At 36.8% G+C, this 21333-nt stretch overlaps 2 protein-coding genes across 5 annotated transcripts in view; one reads left to right on the forward strand and one right to left on the reverse strand.

Annotated features, from left to right (window-relative positions):
* srpk1b (SRSF protein kinase 1b) overlaps positions 1-11617 on the forward strand; it is a 54085-nt gene extending 42468 nt beyond the window's left edge. For 3 of the 4 annotated variants that reach the window (XM_055183999.2, XM_055183997.2, XM_055183996.2), the window contains 10 exons: positions 48-154; positions 1566-1731; positions 2348-2373; positions 2483-2699; positions 3105-3491; positions 3890-3990; positions 5356-5463; positions 8751-8820; positions 10082-10174; positions 10429-11617. In XM_055183999.2, the coding sequence (XP_055039974.2) occupies positions 48-154; positions 1566-1731; positions 2348-2373; positions 2483-2699; positions 3105-3491; positions 3890-3990; positions 5356-5463; positions 8751-8820; positions 10082-10174; positions 10429-10613 (1460 nt within the window). In that variant the 3' untranslated portion in view covers positions 10614-11617. The remainder of the gene's footprint in view (positions 1-47; positions 155-1565; positions 1732-2347; positions 2374-2482; positions 2700-3104; positions 3492-3889; positions 3991-5355; positions 5464-8750; positions 8821-10081; positions 10175-10428) is intronic. The other variant, XM_055184001.2, reaches the window with a different exon arrangement.
* Positions 11618-12873: 1256 nt separating this feature from the next.
* Positions 12874-18807, reverse strand: lhfpl5a (LHFPL tetraspan subfamily member 5a). The gene is made up of 3 exons (XM_055184468.2): positions 17268-18807; positions 14138-14377; positions 12874-13676 (listed from the first exon to the last, which is right to left on the reverse strand). The coding sequence occupies exons 1-3, from the start codon at positions 17677-17679 to the stop codon at positions 13666-13668; spliced, it is 663 nt and encodes a 220-aa protein (XP_055040443.1). The 5' UTR covers positions 17680-18807; the 3' UTR covers positions 12874-13665.
* Between the last annotated feature and the right edge of the window lie 2526 nt (positions 18808-21333).

Here is a 21333-nt window from a genome sequence, read left to right on the forward strand (position 1 = left end):
GATCTGGAGATCTAGGCTTTTATTCTCCCTTTACCGTGCACTGTCAGATGTGTGTATGGTGTTTGAAGTCCTCGGGCACCATCTGCTGAAGTGGATTATTAAGTCCAACTACCAGGGTCTGCCGCTGCCCTGCGTCAAGAGCATCATTCGACAGGTGTGTACCATTGTGTTAGTGACAGTCTCATTTGTTGTTACACTTAAAAAAAGACTTGTTTTACAATGTAGCATGTCATATAAAGGTGCAGTGTTTCAATTTTATTGAGGGTCTCTTGACAGAAATGGAATATAATATATATATTGGCAATTTCCCCGTAGCCCTTTCCAGACTCGTGGAGGTGTACAATTTTGTCTCTAGTGTCTTTGGACAGCTCTTTGGTCTTGGCCATGTTAGTAGTTGGATTCTTACTGATTGTATGGGGTGGACAGGTGTCTTTATGCAGCTTACGACTAAAAAAAAAAGCGCATCTAATTTAGGATAATAAATGGAGTGGAGGTGGACATTTTAAAGGCAGACTAACAGGTCTTTAAGGGGCAGAATTCTAGCTGATAGACAGGTGTTCAAATACTTATTTGCAGCTGTATCATACAAATAAATAGTTAAAAAATCATATATTGTGGTTTCTGGATTTTTTTAGATTATGTCTCTCACAGTGGAAATGCACCTACGATGACAATTTCAGACCCCTCCATGATTTCTAAGTGGGAGAACTTGCAAAATAGCAGGGTGTTCAAATACTTATTTTCCTCACTGTATAACTATGTTTTTTAGTGGTGTATAAAGACCTTACATAATGAAGCGTTATGTTTTATTACCTTAAGCGGCAATCTCATTGGTCGGCCAACTTTTAACGCACCACGTCAAACCAAAAGAACGTGTTCGAGGCGTCTATTACGCTTTTGTGCCTTGCCCTTTACATGTAGGAGTGCTCACTACCATTGGCGCTCGTTCTTGAGTCACGAGGCGTTAAACGTCACAGTGTGTAAAGACCTTTAGAATGAATTTTATTTACAAACACAGCGGGTCCCCATATGGAAATTCGTCATTTTGTGCTGTCATATTTATTTCTACAGTAGCCCTAAATGTATAACCTGCTCTAAAGAGCGCATTTCGGCACTATGTTGTCTCGGACAGGTGTCGGCCATCGTAGCTTCTCTATGTGCTTCAAACGGAAGGAGTGAGCTGTGGGCTGAGCCGTTGGCTGCAATTTGCAACCTCACCACTAGATGCTGCTAAAATGTACACATTGCACCTTTAACATGTTTTTTCAGCTTTGCACCCAGAAAATAATCAATATTGGAAGCCTATATAATGGATTTTTATTATACTTAAAAAAAACAATCATGATGCTTAAATGTATTAACACGTTAATCAATGTTAGGAATTATGTATAACTGTTTAGTCCTTGGGTAACCTGAGAAATGATTAAAAAAATTAAACAGTATATTAGCCAATACCAATATAGTACTTTGGTTTAAATTACTTGCTCTGTCCCAGTAAACGAATTGCATATTTTGCTTCACAATATGTAAAAACATTTCTTTCTTAATGTTTTATTTCTATGTAGGTATTGCAAGGCCTGGATTATCTCCACACCAAGTGTAAGATCATTCACACTGATATAAAGCCAGAGAACATCCTGATGGACGTGAACGAGGCGTATGTCAGGAGACTGGCAGCGGAGGCCACAGAGTGGCAGAAATCTGGAGCCCCGCCCCCTTCCGGCTCTGCAGGTCTACTTTCAGATATACAACAGCATATAAAACAGTCATTAATGATATAATATCATAACCTGTGCCACAAAATGTAGAGCACTCAACACGACACAAAGCTGTTGGCACATGGAGAGACTTGCATGTTGTCCACTTCAGCTCTTACAGTTGAAGTGCAGTCTCATTAAAGGGCAAAATCCTCATCTAATAATCATAAACGACTGGGAAATCATAACGTCACATTATCTTGATGTTATTTGAACAAAAAGCATGCTCCGTAGTAAGTTGATGTTTTTCCTAAACAGTTGATGATGATATCAGTAACGGTGTACTACAAAAGCATGTTTAGCTGTTAACATGATGACTGTTGCATTGTGGGTAGAACCATTCACATCCACTGACAACTCGACACAGAATATTTTCATTGATACATTATACAGACTGACGTGATGTCTGCGGGATGAATCTAAATGTAGATCTGTGACTCATACGCTTTAGCAAACAAGTGAAGGATGACAGATTCCCACAGTTTGAATCTCTCAGAGAGCTCATGTGCACTGCCTTTGAACTCCCTTTGCATATCAAATGATAAATGAAGTCCTTCTTCTTTTCTTATCTTAATTTTTCTTCCTTGCAGTGAGCACAGCTCCAGCCCCAAAACAAGTAAGTGTACTCTTACGTTTGCATTTCATCTTGCCGATGGCACAGAAATGATGCATCTTGCAATAAATCATAAGAAAAGGCAGCATTCTGATTTTCATCTTTCTTCCAGATGGCAAAGATGTCGAAGAACAAGAAGAAAAAGATGAAGAAGAAACAGAAGCGTCAAGCTGAACTTCTGGAGAAAAGGATTCTGGAGATCGAGGGATTGGAGAAAGGACCCGACGGAGGAGAGGATGAGGAGGAGGAAGAGATGGAGACACCCGAGAGCACCCCATCTGTCCCCACCAGTCAGACACTGCATGACATCACAACTGAGGACACACTGGGTGAGAGATGATCATTTTTGAGTCATGGGTCTTGTTATTCTGTTACTATTGCTCATCCTTGTTTGGGGATCAGAATATTATAGACAATTTTGATTTAGCATCATCCTCGTAGTCACATTGCAATTTCCCTAAAAGCTATAAGATTTTAGCATATGCATAGGAATGTCCTGGCTACCACTCATTACGTGTAAATCTCATTGTTTTTAATATATTTAATGTAATTGTAAATAAATAAGACCGTAAGTACTTTTCGTGTCCCCAAAGAACTCTTGGATGTTGCAGATTCCTTACTGCGCATATTGGTCCTTGCATGTCTCTGTGGTTGTACTGCCGTCCACAACAATTTCGAGCGGTGTGGCAGCGCTTCTGCGTCATGATATATTAGTGAACTTTCTACTCACCCAGATGGAGTCTCAGATGGTTGGACTCGGCACGGAGATGTCGTCAACGGCCACGGCCCTGAATCGGAAGAGCAAACCCTACGTGTCCACGAGCAGACGAAGGACGACGCTCCCGCGAACCCTTACGACAGCAGCGCGGAGAGGTCCGAGCCCATTAACCCTTACCCAGCATGCAACGGCACAGAAGAGGAAGAGCCCAGACCTCCGTCCCCTGCTGGTGCAGACGGTAAAGGACCTTTGATTTGTGCCATGGTTGAATCACAGTGCCCTAGAGTGCAGGATCCAAAGGACGTCACGGTGGAGCTGAACGGCTCCAGCTCTGTTGAGGGTCCCAACATGGAGCTGGACCCCAGCGCTCAGGTGGCCCCACTGGAGGAGAGCCTGAAGGACGGTCAGTGTGGAGCTCCTTCCGGAGGAACGCCCCTCCTTCTGATGCTTTTGTTGTGCTCCTTGCTAACCTCCACCCGTCTGCTCTCTCTCTTACCCTCCTGCTGTGTGTTTTCATAGTCTTTAACTTTGTCTGCTTGATGGGAATCTGCGTTTTACCGTGTGATTTTTCATTTAATGTTTCCTTCCTTTAGATCAATAAGCTTTTATTTCATGCTGTTAATCACAGGTGTTTATCTGTTGCCCACGTTCCTGTATCTTCGTTTCAATGGTCTCATTTTTCACTGCTGTTATAGATTTCCAGAGTCCTACAATGCCTTAAAATACTGGACTTCACAGGAACCTTTTGTTTGTGTTATAGATTCAGTAACAATTTCTCTTTGTCCTGACATTGTATTGCAGCAAAAATTGCGGCAGGGAACCTGCTGGTTAACCCACTAGATCCTCAAAATGCAGATAAGATGCAGGTGAAGATTGCTGACCTGGGCAATGCATGCTGGGTGGTAAGTCCGACTTTATTTTGGCACTTGCACCATTCATAGCATTAGAGACTGGTACCTACCGTGTTAAAGGGGTAGTTCACCTAAAAATGAAAATTATGTCATTATTTACTCACCCTCAAGTTGTTACAGACCTGTATGGATGTCTTTGTTCTGTTGAACAGAAAGGAAGATATTTTGAGCAAGGTTTGTTAAAAAAAACAATGACTTCCAATGCTCGAAATTGCGACCGAAATTTAATCTGTGCGACCTTAAAATATATTTGCGACTGCCCATTTTGTTGTGGTGTGACTTGATTTAGATTGTGTATGCTGTGTGCTGGTCCAGGTTCAGTGTTCTCTCCAACATTACATAACCAATCAAATTTCACCAAAAAATGACTCGATGTTACTGTGTTTACTGTAAATCCTGTGAAACGGAGGTTGCAGGTAAAACGGCGTTGCTGGAGGCATCCACATATTTTAAGCGCCAGACCTTGCTTAAACATGGCGAAAGTGCCAAAAACACAGAAGTGTCGTGACCAATGTGTTCATTATTGATGGCGACACGACCCGTATATCAAATAGTGTCTGATAATGTATGTGCGCATCCTGCTTGAGGGACATCGGACAAACATCCTTGTATTCCATGTTGAGGTGGAGCACAACAATGCTGATGGTATGTTTTTAGAAACATTGCCTATTTAACTGTTAACTGTGCATCCCGGTAATGCAGTTATCAATACCAATATATATTAGCCTTTTATGTTAAGGTCACTTTTGTAATGTCACGATTAATCAGTGTTTTACGTGTTTGCTAGATTTTCTTTTGTAATCATAATTATGTTACCTGTAATTGTTAAATTATTATTGCTGCTCAACTATTTTTAACAGCATTTGGGTAGTATTTTAGGAATTTATGCAGCAAGAAAGACCAAGTGGTGTTTAATTTTTAATAAAATAAATCTATTAACAAATACATTGAAGTTGTGGTGCTTCATAATTTTTGGATGGGTGCACCTAAATTTTTGCTGGTGCTCCTAACTCTTTAAAGTTGGGAGCACCAGTGCTACCAAATAAAAAAGTTAATTTTCAGCCCTGGGCTTCCATAGTATTTGTTTTTCCTACTATGGAAGTCAATGGTGCTCTTGTTTTCTGCTTGATCGGAAAGAAATGTAAACTGTTGTCTGTAACAACTTTTGCTGAGTAAAAACACAATTTTCATTTTTCGTCTCTTTAAGACTGTATTCAGTGTATACACTGCATGTAGTATGGATCACATTAGAAAAATTTCTTTAGTCTTTATTCTGCATGATGATTGATTGGGAAAATAGATGAGTCTAATAATACCCATTCTCTGCTTTACGTAACTCTTGTTTGTCCTATTCAGCACAAACACTTCACGGATGATATTCAGACGCGGCAGTATCGCTCGCTGGAGGTGTTGATTGGAGCAGGATACAGCACACCGGCAGACATCTGGAGCACAGCATGCATGGTGTGTTTAGCTCCTTAGGTTTTGTTTAGGTTTTTTAGTAATGGCACAAAAACACAAATGGAGATTGTGATTCAACTTACAATTTAATCGTTAGGATGTTAGGATAACCAAATCTAATTACAGGGTTCCCAAGGGTCCTTGAAATCCTTGAAAGTTTGTGAATCTGGGGAAAAAATTATTTTATTTTATTATATTTAGAAAATATACATACATAGGTACAGGTCATTGAAAGTGCTTGAATCTATCTTATGCAAGCAGTTTTCTGGAAAAAATCTATTTTATTCCCTGTGTAGTGTAGGATAATATCATAAAAATTCTAGACTTTTTAAGCTAAACTGTTCGCTTTAAATGCTTATATCTTCTGTATGCAAATGTTGATTACCAAAATGCTTTTTTGCATAGTTGTGTTTGACACATGAAAACGTCTCGGGTTACGTATGTAACTGTTGTTCTCTGAGAAGGGAACGAGACGCTGCGTCTCCCTTGACATACTTCCTGCATCTCTGTAATGCCGTTTTTGGAAATATTATAGATAGAGATATACTTCCTGGCTCCCGCGTCACCCTGTCTTTGTCGTTAAGCCTCACCATTGGTTGAATTTGATATACACATTCAGACACACTTACCCTTGGAGGCGTCCCCAAAGGGTCACCGCAGTGATGCAGGGCGAGTTCCCTCGAAAGGGAACTGTAACAGTGTATCTTTAAAAGTAACACAATGTAACCTTGCTCTCACTTGAAATGTGTCCTCACATTTAGTCCTTGAATTTGAGGGTATTGGACCTGGAAAGCCCTAGAAAGGTCCTTGAATTTGAAGTTAACTAAGGTGTGGGAACCCTGTAATAAGCATTATGATACATTGCACATTCAGCTGTTGGGTGAAGAAGCGTAACTCAATGAGTAGGGCAGTGCATTAACAGCTCAAAAGGTTGTGAATTGGATTACAAAGAAACACATATACTGATAGCTTGCATGCACTGCAAGTCAAACTTAATGCATCAATATAAATGTCACTTTTTACTGAGATGCTTTTATTATGAATATGTAAAGGCACTAAATGAAATCTACTGTAGGTGTCATTAGATTGTTGTGTTTTGTCTACTAAGCTCCGTCCAAAGCATTCTGTGTTTGCATTCACAGAGTAATACAGTACTGTATTCTGTACATGCAATGATGACTTACAATTTAACCCATCAAATTTTGAAACACCCTTTCTTTGATGCCTTAAAATGATTGAGATTCTGTCTATGAATGTGGCTTACAGTATATCAAAATGTTAGACTACATAAGGAATCTGATTTGTGACATAAGGCCATATGTGGCTGTGTTCAGAACTAGCTTGTAGGGGGCGTGTACATCAAGTTGTTTACGTCGGCGGCAGGCGTATGTTTTCAAATTCTTTCCAATGGAAACACCACACTTTTCAAAAACGCCATCAGCTGGCGGGTTATTTCTGTGCTGAGCGTTCATCGTTTTTTCAGCGTTGAGTGCCCAGATTTGATAAATGTTCAACTTTGGGTGAAACGTTCAGCTCGTCAATGTCACTTTTTACTCCGCCATCCAATCCCAGTGGAGGAGAGGTGAGACAAAAATCACAACAACTAACCTAACCTGTGCATAAGTATTAAAGCAGAAGTATTATAGTAACCAAAGCGCTTAGTTAAAAAAAAGCTGGCAAGTGCTCACAGTCGGCATCTGCTGGGCATTTTCAGCTGCATTTAAAAGCTTTGGTGTACACACCCCCTTAAAGCAACAGCAGGCCCTATTTTTCTGATCAAAAATACGATCAAAACTATAACTTGAAAAAACATTATGAAGCGGTTTCCCAGACAGGGTTTAGATTAATCTAGGACAAGGCATTAGTTATATTACGACATTTAAGTAGTTTTTACAAGCAAACCTTATAAAAAAACAATACTGGCGTGCACAACACAATGGCACTGATATATGTTAAGATATGCCATTACAAGGTGTTTTTAAGACAGCTCGAACAGCCATTTTATTAGTCTAGGACTAGGATAAGTCTTGTCCATTAAACCACCCCTAAGGGGATCGCACACCGGCCGTTCTTAAAAAATCTAACACATTGTTTTCTATGAGTAAACGCACACCGGCACAGCCAGGTGGCGCCTGTCCGCGTCGCCCAGCTGTGACTCAGGAAGTTGCTCAAATCCCTGTCGTGCCACACAGCGCCACTCACATAGTTTAACATTAAATAACATCATATTTATCCCAAATCATTAACGATTAACATTGGCTGCTAACGTATATTTTGCATTTTGAAGTAGACGCTATCTGACGAGGCTCCCGGTATTTAATGTGCACTTCTGGTTTACGATACCTCCGAGTTGTCCTAGACGCGACTCGACGCTGCGCGACGCTGAGCTGCGCGGCCGGAGTGCGACCCCCCCCCCCATATGATAATACTAATCGAATGTTAAAACTACTATTCGAATGGGATTTTAAAAAAAATTAAATTAATTTTAATTTTTAATAAAAGGAGAAAACCGCTCTCAGTCCTATGGACGACCGTTTTGGGAAAGTCTTTAATGCTAATTTGTTTAGATAAGTTTGTCTTTTCGACCAGTGACAAAATACTTGTTCAAGATCACACTTCCTCTAAGGTGTGTTTAAATGAAAGAAGAATAGTGAAATTGGAGGCCAGGGGATGTGTGTGCTGTGTGTAAGTATTGTAAAACTAATGATGCGATCTACGCAGCCCTCATACGAGAAAAAAGAGAACTGCGTTGATAATGAAATTGTTCATTAAAGTTGACAACTTTGTTAATTTTGTGTCTAAGCTTAATCATTAATTAGCAAGAAAGCGATCACCTGTTATTAAATAATTACATGTTTATTAGTAATACTGCAATGTCTTCTAGTGGACATAATTTAAAACAAGTCAACTATACGAGCTCATAGTGGCATTGGCAATGCATAAGCCCGTTTTTACAATGTGTGTAGATAGATACATAGTAAATATTAATAAGTCAAATTTGAGCATTAAATAATCGATTATAAATCGAATATTTAAAAAAAATAATGAATGAAATTCGAATGGGATAATAGAGGAAGATGACAGCCCTACTCTGTATCAGCATTTCAAGCCTTTTGCATAACAAAAAGAGAGCCTTGCAAGCCATCTTCTGTCTCCTCGAGTAGCCTTTAGTTTAGTTGGGGTGAGAAGGTTGGTTTGATCTTTCAGACCACTGCCTGTCACCAAAGGAACACAAAAGCACTTAATAAAAAAGCATGTTTACTAAGCCGCATTGTTCCTCTCAAACGCAGGCATTCGAGCTGGCGACGGGGGATTACCTGTTCGAGCCTCACTCCGGTGAGGATTATTCCAGAGATGAAGGTAATTATTTTTTCACGGGTTGGGTTTTCATCCACACATCCGCACACATCTCCCTAGACCCACAGTTAAAGGAATAGTCTACTCATTTACAATATTAAAATATGTTATTACCTTAACTAAGAATTGTTGATACATCCCTCTATCATCTGTGTGCATGCACGTAAGCGCTGGAGCACGCTGCGACGCTTCGATAGCATTTAGCTTAGCCCCATTCATTCAATGGTACCATTTAGAGATATAGTTAGAAGTGACCAAACACATCAACGTTTTTCCTCTTTAAGACGAGTAGTTATACGAGCAAGTTTGGTGGTACAAAATAAAACGTAGCGCTTTTCTAAGCGGATTTAAAAGAGGAACTATATTTTATGGCGTAATAGCACTTTTGGGAGTACTTTGACTCGCCTGAAAAGTCCGCTCCCCTTCTCACTCTCATAATGGGAGAGGGAGGGTGTTACTGCGCCGAGTCGAAGTACTCCCAAAAGTGCTATTACGCCATAAAATAAAGTTCCTCTTTTAAATCCGCTTAGAAAAGGGCTACGTTTTATTTTGTACCACCAAACTTGCTCGTATAACTACTCGTCTTAAATAGGAAAAACGTTGATGTGTTTGGTCACTTCTAACTTTATCTCTGATTGGTACCATTGAATGAATGGGGCTAAGCTAAATGCTATCGAAGCGTCGCAGCGCGCTCCAGCGCTGACGTGCACGCACACAGATGATAGAGGGATGTATCAACAATTCTTATTTAAGGTAATAACATATTTTAATATTGAAAATAAGTAGACTATTCCTTTAAAGCCGGAGTACAGTCTGTTTTACGTGCACAGTCGAACTGTTTATTTGACTCATACCGTGTACACAGACATTTGACGCATGCACATTGTGGCAAATGCAATGCATTTCCTATACTACATATACAATGCAGTTGGGGTTTAAAACAATCCAGCGATGCTCGAATTGCATCATGTGCACTGTAAAAGGACCCTCGCATACATATAAAAAATGGACCACACTTCGGCCTTTATGCAACACAGATTAGTAAGTTCAACATGCAAGCCATAAGCCAAACTAAAACTAGAAAACAAATCACAATTATCACTTAAACGTGAGCTATTAAAGCTTTACATTACAGTCATAGTGTGATATTTGCACTGTCATTGGGGAGATGACACTGAGGAGAGAACTGTGTGACCAAATATTTCATCTAAATATTGTTGTCAACATCTGAATCTGATTTATAATTCTCTTTCTTTTGCTGAAGATCACATCGCGTTGATCATCGAGCTTTTGGGAAAGATCCCACGGAAACTCGTCACGAACGGCAAATACGCCAAGGAATTTTTCACCAAGAAAGGTACAGCTGTCATTGGACGCTTATAACACGAGTAACTGCTTGGCTAATGTTCGTTTCACTTACTTGGTAAACTTGCTCGCTGTGTTAAATGGTCACACGTGAACATTATAGTTTGATGAATGAGGTATGTCGGCCTTTCCATCATTAGGTTGGCCATACATCTCATATATATTTTTTCTATATCCTCGCCTGATACGTCTGACTGTTGTTAACTCGCTGTGATGCGTTACTTGAACTTGTTTTTCTCATGTCAGGTGACCTGAGGCACATCACTAAGCTGAAACCATGGGGTTTGATGGACGTGCTGGTGGAGAAGTACGAGTGGTCGCGAGACGAGGCCCAGAATTTCGCCGACTTCCTCCTACCCATGTTGGACCTGGTCCCGGAGAAAAGAGCCACCGCTGCAGAATGTCTCCGACATTCTTGGATCACCTCCTAGTGGCCGAACGTTCCCAAAATACACCTCGCTCTTCTGAACTCATGAATGCTAAGCAGGCACAAGTGTTTTCTTGAGAGACCTGCCTGGTTTCACCACAGGTATTAGTCGCACATACAGTACGAGAAGGTCCGGTCGGTTCGATCTAATCCGAATCTAATCTTGTATTGTTGTTCTTTTTTATGTACTGGGTATAATTTGAGTGTACTGTTATATCTCAATGCTTTGTGCTCTTGCAAACGCATCACTTTTCTAACAATTTCCCATCATATCGGAGTTTTTCACCTTGCAGCTTAAGCGCAAGAGTGTTTCAAGCACTCATTAGCCGATTGTAGTGTTTCTTCTCTGTGTTAGGAAACCATAAGAAACGATTTTTTACATATCGTATCATGGTTATAGATCTCAGAATGAAGAAGGAACCATGAAGCATTTGGACTTTGTTTTTATTTGAATGTGCGCTACTGTACAGTGCAAGAGAAAATCAAAGACTTAACCGTTCATTTTGTTAGGTGATTATCATGCTTTTATGACATTAATAATTTAATATTGAAAACATGTGAAGTTTTGGTATTATGTTTTTTTGCTCTACGACATCTAAAATCACTCAGAGCATTTCCAATTTTGTACATACTCATACCAAAGAGTTGGTTCTTCACAGTTTATCAGTATTGTACAGTCTTAAGTCCATTACTTGTGTACAGATTTGCTACGGCTTCTCTGAATGGCTTAAGGGAAATTTTGAGAGTCGCCGGTTCAGTGACCTGTGCTACTTTTTGAGCTTTCTTCATGGTGTAGCTTCAAGCAATATACTTTCGTATTATTTCAAAGGATATGCTGTTACTAGCGCCACCGCTCTGCTGTTTTCGATAAGGCCGAATCATCTGACACAATTCACTCACCGCTTTCTCTGCTCTTTTTCAGAATGTCTCTTTGCTTTCGATTGTTCAGCACTGAACTAAAATGGTTTGTGTAGTAACTCAAATAAAGATTTTGAAATGGAAAATCAATGTTGGGTTTTAGATGTTTATTTAAGGTGTAAAATGACACTTCATTTGTTTATCTGGATAGTTAAAATTTTAACTAAATGGCAAAAAAATTAGCTATCATCTAAATCAAGTCAAATAAATAAATGCAATCTTTCTGCTGTGAGTGGCTGAAATGTAAACGGTAATGGTTAGCTGCTATGCAGGCCACTGCTTTTATTTATTGTGAATAAACAGTGAAACAGCTATTACTGTATTACCAAAATGTCCAATCACAATGAGGGATTTTCAACTGCTGGGTGGTGCTACTGACCAATCCGAACTGAGTATTTCAGAGAGCTGTGTAATAAGTACATTATAGCTCTGTTAAAAAAAGATGTTACCTGTTGCCATAAAGTTTTGAGTTAATTCAACTTAAAAATATTAAAAAATGAGTTACCACCAAAATCAGTATTGTATCAGGTTTTCCTCATCTACTTTGTACATTTGTGACCAACAAAAAAACATAAACAAAATAATACTTTTGATGGCATTAATATACCTGTGGTGGTTTTCTGTGACGGAGAAGAAACGCAAGCCATCAAAATCAAATAATTTACGGTACTCCGCTGTTGCTTGTTCTCCCGACAGCATCAAGTTTCTGTCATGCTAACACATTGACTGCAGGGGATCTTATGAAAAACGTTCCATTATTTTACTCAAAGTCAACGAAAATCGAGCAGGCCCAAAACATTTACAGCTGATTGCTGTCAAAAAAGTTCAGCGATGACATCCCAAGGATGACAGCAGCAATGAAGTGTTCTTAATATGATAAAGTAAGTGTTTTGATTAATGCCATTAATGTTTATTTTTTTAATCAGTGTATACAACTAGTCAACTAAATGAATATAACATGACAAAGTTGAATGCACATTTTTATTGATTTAATAGATTTATTGCATAAGTTATTGCATTTATTATAAGTTTTTATAATAAATCTTTGAAAATCAAGTTATGGATTTGAATTTTTTTATGTTTTTATAACCTAAAGATGCTATGTGAAAGTTTGTAACAGAAAATAGTGGTTTTCATCTTGTCACTTAGAAAACACGTTTTTACCCAAATTAGTCAAAATGGATTTATTGCGTTTTGGAACCAAACTTTTCATTTGATAATTTTGACAACTTTTTTAGCTTATTGGTATTTTTAAGTTGAATTAACTTTCCGTCTTAATTAATTATCTGCTGTGAGATGTAGTGGCTGAAATGTAAACATAATGGTACACTGTTATGCAGGCCACTGCTGTTATTTATTGTGAATAAACCACAGCTATTACTGTTTTACTAAAAATGTCCAAACACAATGAGGGACTTCAGATTGCTGGGTGGTGCGACTGACCAATCAGAACTGAGTTTTTCAGAGAGGCGTGTAATAAGTACATTATAGCACTGTAAAAAATGGTTCAACTTAATAAAATAAATTACCTTGTTGCCATGTCATTTTGAGTTCATTCAACTTTTCAAACAACAATTTTTTTCAGTTAACTAACATTTTTAGTTGAATTGAAATTTTAATGAACCAGGTAGCTTACTTTTTTAAGTTGAACCAACAAATCTTTTTTTACAGTGAGGACATGCAAGTAATGAAGAAATGAATGTTTTTTTTGCTTTATTGATTTCAATTTACAGTAATGCATTGTATACAAAAGTGATTATTGAACACACAATTTACCAAATGATCCCAATTTGGCCACAGTCCTGCAAACTATAATATAAAAACAGACCAATAAAGTGTACATATTTCAAATAATTTTGAACCTCAGCGTTGGGTCGAAAAGGTAAAACCTAACACATTGGGTTATTTTAATTTAACCTATGCTTTGTTGTTTTAATAAATTATTGGGTCAAATAAACATTTTCTGGGTTAATTTAACCCAATGACTTGCTTTATCCCTTTTTAACCCAACACTGAGTACAATTTTTTTTATGTGTACTGGAATAATCTCGAAAGATGGCACACTTTTCCTTCATGTTTTAGCATCTGTGTCCTTTTAAATCCATATGGGTCCATTTTACTCTCTAGTGCAGTAAGCTTCATGCTTCCTCTAAAGACAAGAAAAGGTAAATATTAGTTAATTCTGACATTGCATATGTGTATGACAGCAGAAGTTACATAATCGATGCAGTTTATTGCAAGCAAATAGGCACACTAGTGAAAGACACAAACACCAAACAAATCCCTCATGACTAATAAAATTCATTTTTACAGATGCTGCACGTTTGAAATGGGCTCTTTGTCATTACAGATCCCTTTACATCACTATTTAATCCATTTCAGGTCTCTGTGCACCTTGTTAGAGAAGATGCATGAATGTTTGCTTTTAATGTCAAACATTTAACCCTTGAGATACCCGCTTTAGTGTTTCACATACAGTAATAAAGTTAAAGTTAAAAGATGGCCTGAGACAAAATTGTAAAATGTGTTCCTCCAATACAACTCATGTGTGCATATTTAAATTTCTCTTCTCTATGCAATCTCACTGGTGTATAACAGCACCCATCTCACCTTTCTTCTCTTCCATATCAAAGTCCTCTGGTAGCAGTTTGTCTTGGCGGTTGCCCAGCACAAAGGCTAGAAATGATAATATGATGGCGTCCATAATGCTGATAATGGCCAAGATGTACGCCCAGCGCACCGTACAGTTACCCAGCGTGTATTTATCTGTCCGTTGGCCACACATGCGCTTCACTTCTTCTGAGTCCCAGCCGTCTGGGTAGATCATACAACCTATGACCATGCAAGTAGCTGAAGACAGAAAAAAGACTTGTTGCATGTAGTTTATATAATAATTGATCATTATACTATTTACATTCATGCATTTGGCAGATGCTTTTATCCGAAGTGCATTCAAGCTTCAGCATTGTGAACCCATTACTTTTTAGTTGTTAACTCAACGCTTAATAACAAGAGATATAAACCAGAGGCCTTAAACCTTTTTTTACCTTGGCTGCAGGAGCACAATGATATTACGCAACCTTTTGTTTTGTTGTAAAAAAAACATTTTTGAATTCAAACAATATTTAGCGGATCGCCAAGGAACCCCGGCCCCCTGTTGAAGACCCAGCTTGTCAATGTGTCTCTGTATAGGAGATAATGTGTTAAATAGGATGTTTTCTTCTGTGCAGTAAATATATGAACCAAATTGAATTTCACAAATAAATCTACTCTGTGAAACCTACACTGGAGTAAAAGTGTAACAGCTAGACACGGTTTCCCATGTACAGTATCATTGTGCTACCATAGAAAAAACTTTGCAATGCCGTTGCCTGGCAACTTCAGCCACTTATCTCATCATTTATTATTCATATGACAATATACTGTGACAGTGCAGGGCAGCTGGTGCTGGTGTGTAGTATAGTTTTACACACACACTCTCACTTTCACCCTCACTCTCATTTAATGAGTATGTGTAATTATTTAAGTGCATTGTAATGTAAGATAGTGATAGGAGGGTTAGCTGTGTCCCAATTGACTGCATTTGATACAACAAAATTTCAGTTTGCATAAAGATGGTGACTTTTGCTTCCTCTTATATTCTAAATATACAACATTTACTGCAATACATATGAAAAATCATGTTTTCTGTTTTCCACATGAACACGTTTTTTAAATGTAAAGAACATTTCGGGAAAATATAACTTAGCTATCTTTAATATTGACTGAGATCATGTAAAATCAAACTTTGATGTTCCTAATCTGATCATTGGATTCTGAGACTTTAGTCGGGATTTCACATGATCAAATATCATCATAATCTTAAAGTGAAAGACATTGTGCAGATGAATAAGATGTGGGTGCTCTCCAGGGTGCTGAAGTTCTGAGTGACCCCCATATGAAAGTGAGGCTGGATTCAAAGCTGTTTTTATCTCTACACTGTAAAAAAATGTCAGTTCAACTTAAAAAAATGTACATCTTTAAAATATTAGTTTACTTTTTAAATTACACCCATAGGGGCAGTTTCCCAGACAGGGATTAAACTAGTCCTAGACCAAATAAATAAATGTAAGAGCTGTCCAAACTGAAAACAACTTGCGCTAACATATCTTAAAATACATCAGTGCCCTTTGTTTGCCTCAAAATGCACACAAGTAATGTTTTTAGTAAGGCATGTTTGTTAAAACTAATTATTTCCTTATTAAACTAAGCCCTAGTCCTGGTTTAAGATAATCCCTATTTGGGAAACCACCCGAAAATGTTAAGGCAACCATGTAACTTACTTTTTTAAGTTGAACCAACACATTTTTTTTTTAATTTTGTGTGCATCTTAAGACTTGGTAAGCATTTCAAAATAAAGTTTAAAAAACATACGAAAATATATGTTCCCAAACATTTTTTGGGCACAGTAAGGCACATTTCAAAATGTTTCAATTGTATAGCATGAGGAGATAAAAATCAGCAAAGTGGCATTTATTTTTTACGGAGCCCCTTAGGGGACATGGAGCAAAAAATAAATGAAGTTTGGTTTCGCGTGCGCGCGTGAAACTTTCGCTTTCACGTGCACACGCTATAGTTTCACGTGGACACGGGAAAAAAAATTCAATAAAGGAAAGTTTCACGTGGGCACGCGAAACTAAACATTTTTTAAAAATTCTGCACATGAAGGTTTCGCGTGAGCACATGAAAGTTTCACATGAACACGCAAAAGTTTTACGTGAGCACATGAAACTAAACTTTTGATTTTTTTACTCCAATGTCACCTAAGGGGCTCTGTAATTTTTTACAGAAGTGCATTTTTTATTTTATTTTACAATAATAGGTTTGTTAGGTTTAAATTATAAAACAAAACATATTTTGTATTCATAAACTTTTCAAAAGTGCGAAAAAAAATCTGGTGTTAAGATGACCGACTACATTGTAAAAAAAAGGTAGCATGAAGTTGAAACAACTTGGTTATGCCAGTCAATTATTTACTAAAATCGTACTATTTACATTTTTTACTTGATAATAGTTGACATAGCTTGTCGTAAAAAGTTGAAATTGTTTAACTTAATTTGTTAAGTTAAAGTAACATGAAAATATATCTTGATTTTATATACAAAATTTACAGTATTTACAGTGTACATCCACTGAAATTAAGATATTAAGATAAAAAAAATTAAGTTTGATGAAGTTTAACAAGTTTAGGATTAGGATTATTTATTTGCAAATACCAGTTGCTTTGATATTTATATCCAAGTAATGACATTCATATTTTTCAGTATTGCTCAATTGTCCAAAATAAAAGACACTTCTTGAAAATACAATGACCTTTATTTTAATGCATGCTCATTATGAAATGTACTGGATTGTTGGTTACACCCTTAAAAATAAAGGTGCACTGTAATAAAAAAAAAATGCAGCAAGAAGTACAATTAACTTTGCTTTGCAAGTTAATTTAATGTACTTTTTTAAGTTTTGACATGTGAATAGTTGACATAACTTAAAAAAATAAGTTAAACAGCTTCAACTAGTTTTTTAAGTTAAAGTAGCATAAAAATATATGTTGATTTGACAAAAATATTTGTTAACATCCGAGGAACCTTTCTGTTTTACAACTGTTTTTTCTTTGTAATGGATAAAGGTTCTGTCGACTGTAAGACAGTAAGAGAAAACTTTTAGCAGTGTAGGGTTATACAATATGTCAAACTCTACTCACCTGCTGCGAGCTGCATCCAAGCACATATCTTATACACGCTGCCCGAGTTGCAGAAGAAGAATAAACTGAAACAAACGATAGTTCCCACAATCAACAGCAATGAAATCCCCACGAAGAACATTGCGGTTTTGAAAGCACCTGAAGGGATGGATCCAAAGTCCAGAGCGCTTCCCTTACACACCAGCTCTCCTGTGATGGGATTCCCGATGCAGTAGTGAAAAAGTCCAAAGTATCCCGACTGGGGTGTATCAACGCTGTCACCGATCCAATAAGGCTGAATGAACACTACCACACATATAATGGCAAAGCAGATGGTAAAGACTGTCCACAGCACGCCGACCGCTCTTGCGTTCCTCACATAGTTTGTGTGATAGATCTTAGCAGCCTCCTGCGCAGATAACATTTTAGTCATGTTTGCTAGAGATGAAGGTCCACCCGAAAGCCAACAAAGTTTGAGAAATGTGTTCACCTTTAAGCCCTGTTTTGCAGATCAAGCAAATGTTAAAGCAGCCAAGATCAGATGGTATCTGTTTGATTCATTAAAAGAGAATGTGCCTCCTAATTTATTTTTATAGGGGATGTGGAGAGCTCCCAGCCCTGAGAGGTACGTGAGATAACCTAAGGCAGAAGTACTGTAACCTGAGTCTTCATTCACTTGGCAATGACTAAGCCAGTAGTCAGATGTATCTTCTGAATGGATCTATTAGATCAGACTGGTGTGAAGGTTTGGTATCTGATGAAAGTGGACTTTACATTCACACTCATCTATGGTGAGATCACGGGATTATTAATTAATGGAGGGCTTCCGTTACCTCTTAGCTATATCTCAAAACAAGAGAGCTAGATCATTGGCTTAACTATAAAATGTTTTTCACTTGCAAAATATGTGATCCTTTGTCTGTAAAATCCAGGATAAGGTCTTATAATCTAGTGACGAGATTAGAAGCATCAAAGTTTGATTTTAATCTTTACCATGACTTACTCAGTCAAATATTGTCTTGACTAAACATTTCTTCTACCATTTGCAAAAGAAAAAATGCAGTTTATGTAACAGATTTACACTGACATGCAGTTTGTTATTGACATCTACAGTAAAGTATGATGTCACATGTACAGTGTAAATTCTTTCAATAGTTGTGTTTATTGGTCACTGATGTCATTTGAACAAGACATTTCTGTTAACACTTTAAAAATAAGGTTGTATTAGTAAACAGTGGTAAATGCATTAAATAAAATTGACAAACAAAAAAGAATGAAGTTTTCAGCATGCACTGTAAAAATACACAGCATTTTTGTCAAATCAACATTTATGTGTTACTTTAACTTAAAAAATTAAGTTAAACAATTTCAACTTGTTTTTATAAGTTATGTCAACTTTTCACAAGCAAAAACTTAAAATACAGTCGTAGGTTGAATTGACTTGCAAAATCAAGTTGTTTTAACTTAGTGCTGCATTTTTTACAGTGTGTATTCATTCTTGTTAAAGAGCACCTATTGTCCGATTCATGATTTTAAACATCCTTTCTTGTGTAAGTGTGTGTTAGACATGTTAACGATATGCAAAAGGTACAAACCCCAAGGTAAACGATGACACGAGTTCAATGTAAATCTCTTTTCTTGGACTACAACAAACACACAGATTGTAGGCAACAGTTTACTTCCTGGGATTGGTGATGTAGACAAGACCGACATTATCATAATTCCTCCCGCTTCGAACTCACAGCCTTTAAGTCAACTCCTGTTAGCATTGCATTGTGAACGAATCTTTCAAACATGATATGGAGTCACATTTCCAGCTGATGTCAGAGGAATTCAGACCAATCACACAGATTAGCTGACCATCACAGCTTTTCAAATCAATAAGTTTTGTACAAAATCAGTGCGTTTCAGGAAGAAAGGGAAATCTGGAGCTACAAAAATGTATGGTATGTGGAAAATAATGTGTTTTAACCATAAACCACACAAACACATTGTAGTAGGCTATACCAAATATACAAAATAATGTTGTTTTTAGCATTGAAATAGGTGCTCTTTAATGTTGGTTAATGTCAATACAGTTATTCATCTTAGTTCATGATGCAAAAACTAATGTTACAATTACAACTTTTGATTTTATAAGTGTATTAGTAAATGCTAAAATTAACATGAACTTTACCCTCATTTTAGATAAAGCACTACACTTAAAAAATTAAACTTTTTTTAGGTAAGTGGTTGCAATCAATTTATTTAAGCTACATTTATACAAAAAAAGATTAAAGTAAAATAAAATATAAAACTTTTGTTTAAATGTAGCTTAAATAAATTGATTGCAACCACTTACCTTAAAATTTTTTATTAAATTCAGTAAATCATTTTTTTTTCAGTGTAAATAAATGTTAACAATACAACCTTATTGCAAAGTGTTACAAAATTTCCTTATAAAATATATTATCTAAACATATTAAATCAATATTTTACAGATATTTTTATGTACACTGTATAGAAATGGAGCATGAAGTTTAAACAAATTTGCAAGTCAATTCGACCAGCTATTTTATAAATTTTGACTTGTGATAAGTTGACATCACTTATAAAAACAAGTTGAAATTGTTTAACTTAATTGTTAAAGTTTTAGGGGCAGTTTCCTGGACAGGGATTAGATTAGTCCTAAACTAAAATAAATGTGAGAGCTGTCTAACTGAAAACAACTTGCACTGACATATCTTAAAATACACCAGGGCCCTTTGTTTTGCATCAAAATGCTCAAGTAATGTTTTTATTAAGGCATGTTGGTTAAAACTAGTTATATTTCCTAATAAGACTGAGGCCTAGTCCTGGTTTAAGGTCATCCCAGTCCAAGAAACCACCCCAAAGTAACAAAATATATGTTGATTAGACAAAAATGCTGCTTTTTTAACACATTACAATAAGGTTCATTAGTTAACATTAGTTAACTACATTAGTTAACATGAACTAGTAATGAACTGCACTTATACAGCATTTATTCATCTTTGTTCATGTTAATTTCAACAATTACTAATACTTTATAAAAAATCTTGTTAACGTTAGTTAATGCACTGTGAACTTACATAAACAAACATTAACAAAGATTAATAAATACTGTAACAAATGTATTGCTCATGTTTTGTTCATGTTACCTAATACATTAACTAATGAACCTTGTAAAGTGTTACCCATTTTCTTTTACAGTGTAGTTATGCAAAAATACAAATAATGGCTTTTTAGCAAATTTTAAACAGTACAACAACTGAAATAACTGCAAAGATTATTATTAAACAAAATGCATATACACAAATATGTGAAATCAGTATTTCGGCCTGCATAAATAATAAATTGCAAAGAAATTGACAACACATTTCAACTTTTCATTTAAAATGTGTGTCGTCCTGTATCTTCCAATGAACAACTTTTAAAACTGTTAGATCTCATAAAATCATAAGCTTTAATAGTTTCATAAAATATTAAATCAGATAAATAATGTGGAGGGTTTGATTAAATAACCCAGAAATAACGCAAAATTGCAAGCCTTATCCAGTAGGAGGAGCTGTGACATTATAAAAACAGAAACTTGTAAGCACTAAATAAACTCCAGGGGCAGTTTCCCAGACAGCGCTTACAGTCCCAGACTAAAAGGCATGTTTAAGCCTTTTAGTGCTGCCTTAATTTAAAAACATCTTGCATATATCTTAACATTGTTTTTTTTGTCTCGAGATGCACAGCAGTATTGTTTTTTGTAAGGTGTTTGTGGAAACCAATTTAAATGTCATATAGGGACAGTTTCACTGACAGGGTTTAGATTAATCCAGGACTAGGTTTTAGTTATACATTTAAATAGTTTTTACAAACATACCTTACAAAAACAATATTGATGTGCATCTTGAGAAAAAAACAATGGCACTGATATAAGTTCAAATTTGTTAAAAATGTTTTTAAATAAAGGCAACTCAAACACGCATTTTAATCTGGGACTAGGATAAACCCTGTTTGGAACACCGCCCAAATATGTAAGCAATGCCTAGTCCTGGATTAAACTAAACCTTGTCCTGAAACCCCTTAGCCTTTACTA

Source organism: Misgurnus anguillicaudatus, chromosome 14, assembly GCF_027580225.2.
Source record: "Misgurnus anguillicaudatus chromosome 14, ASM2758022v2, whole genome shotgun sequence".
Lineage (NCBI taxonomy): Eukaryota > Metazoa > Chordata > Actinopteri > Cypriniformes > Cobitidae > Misgurnus > Misgurnus anguillicaudatus.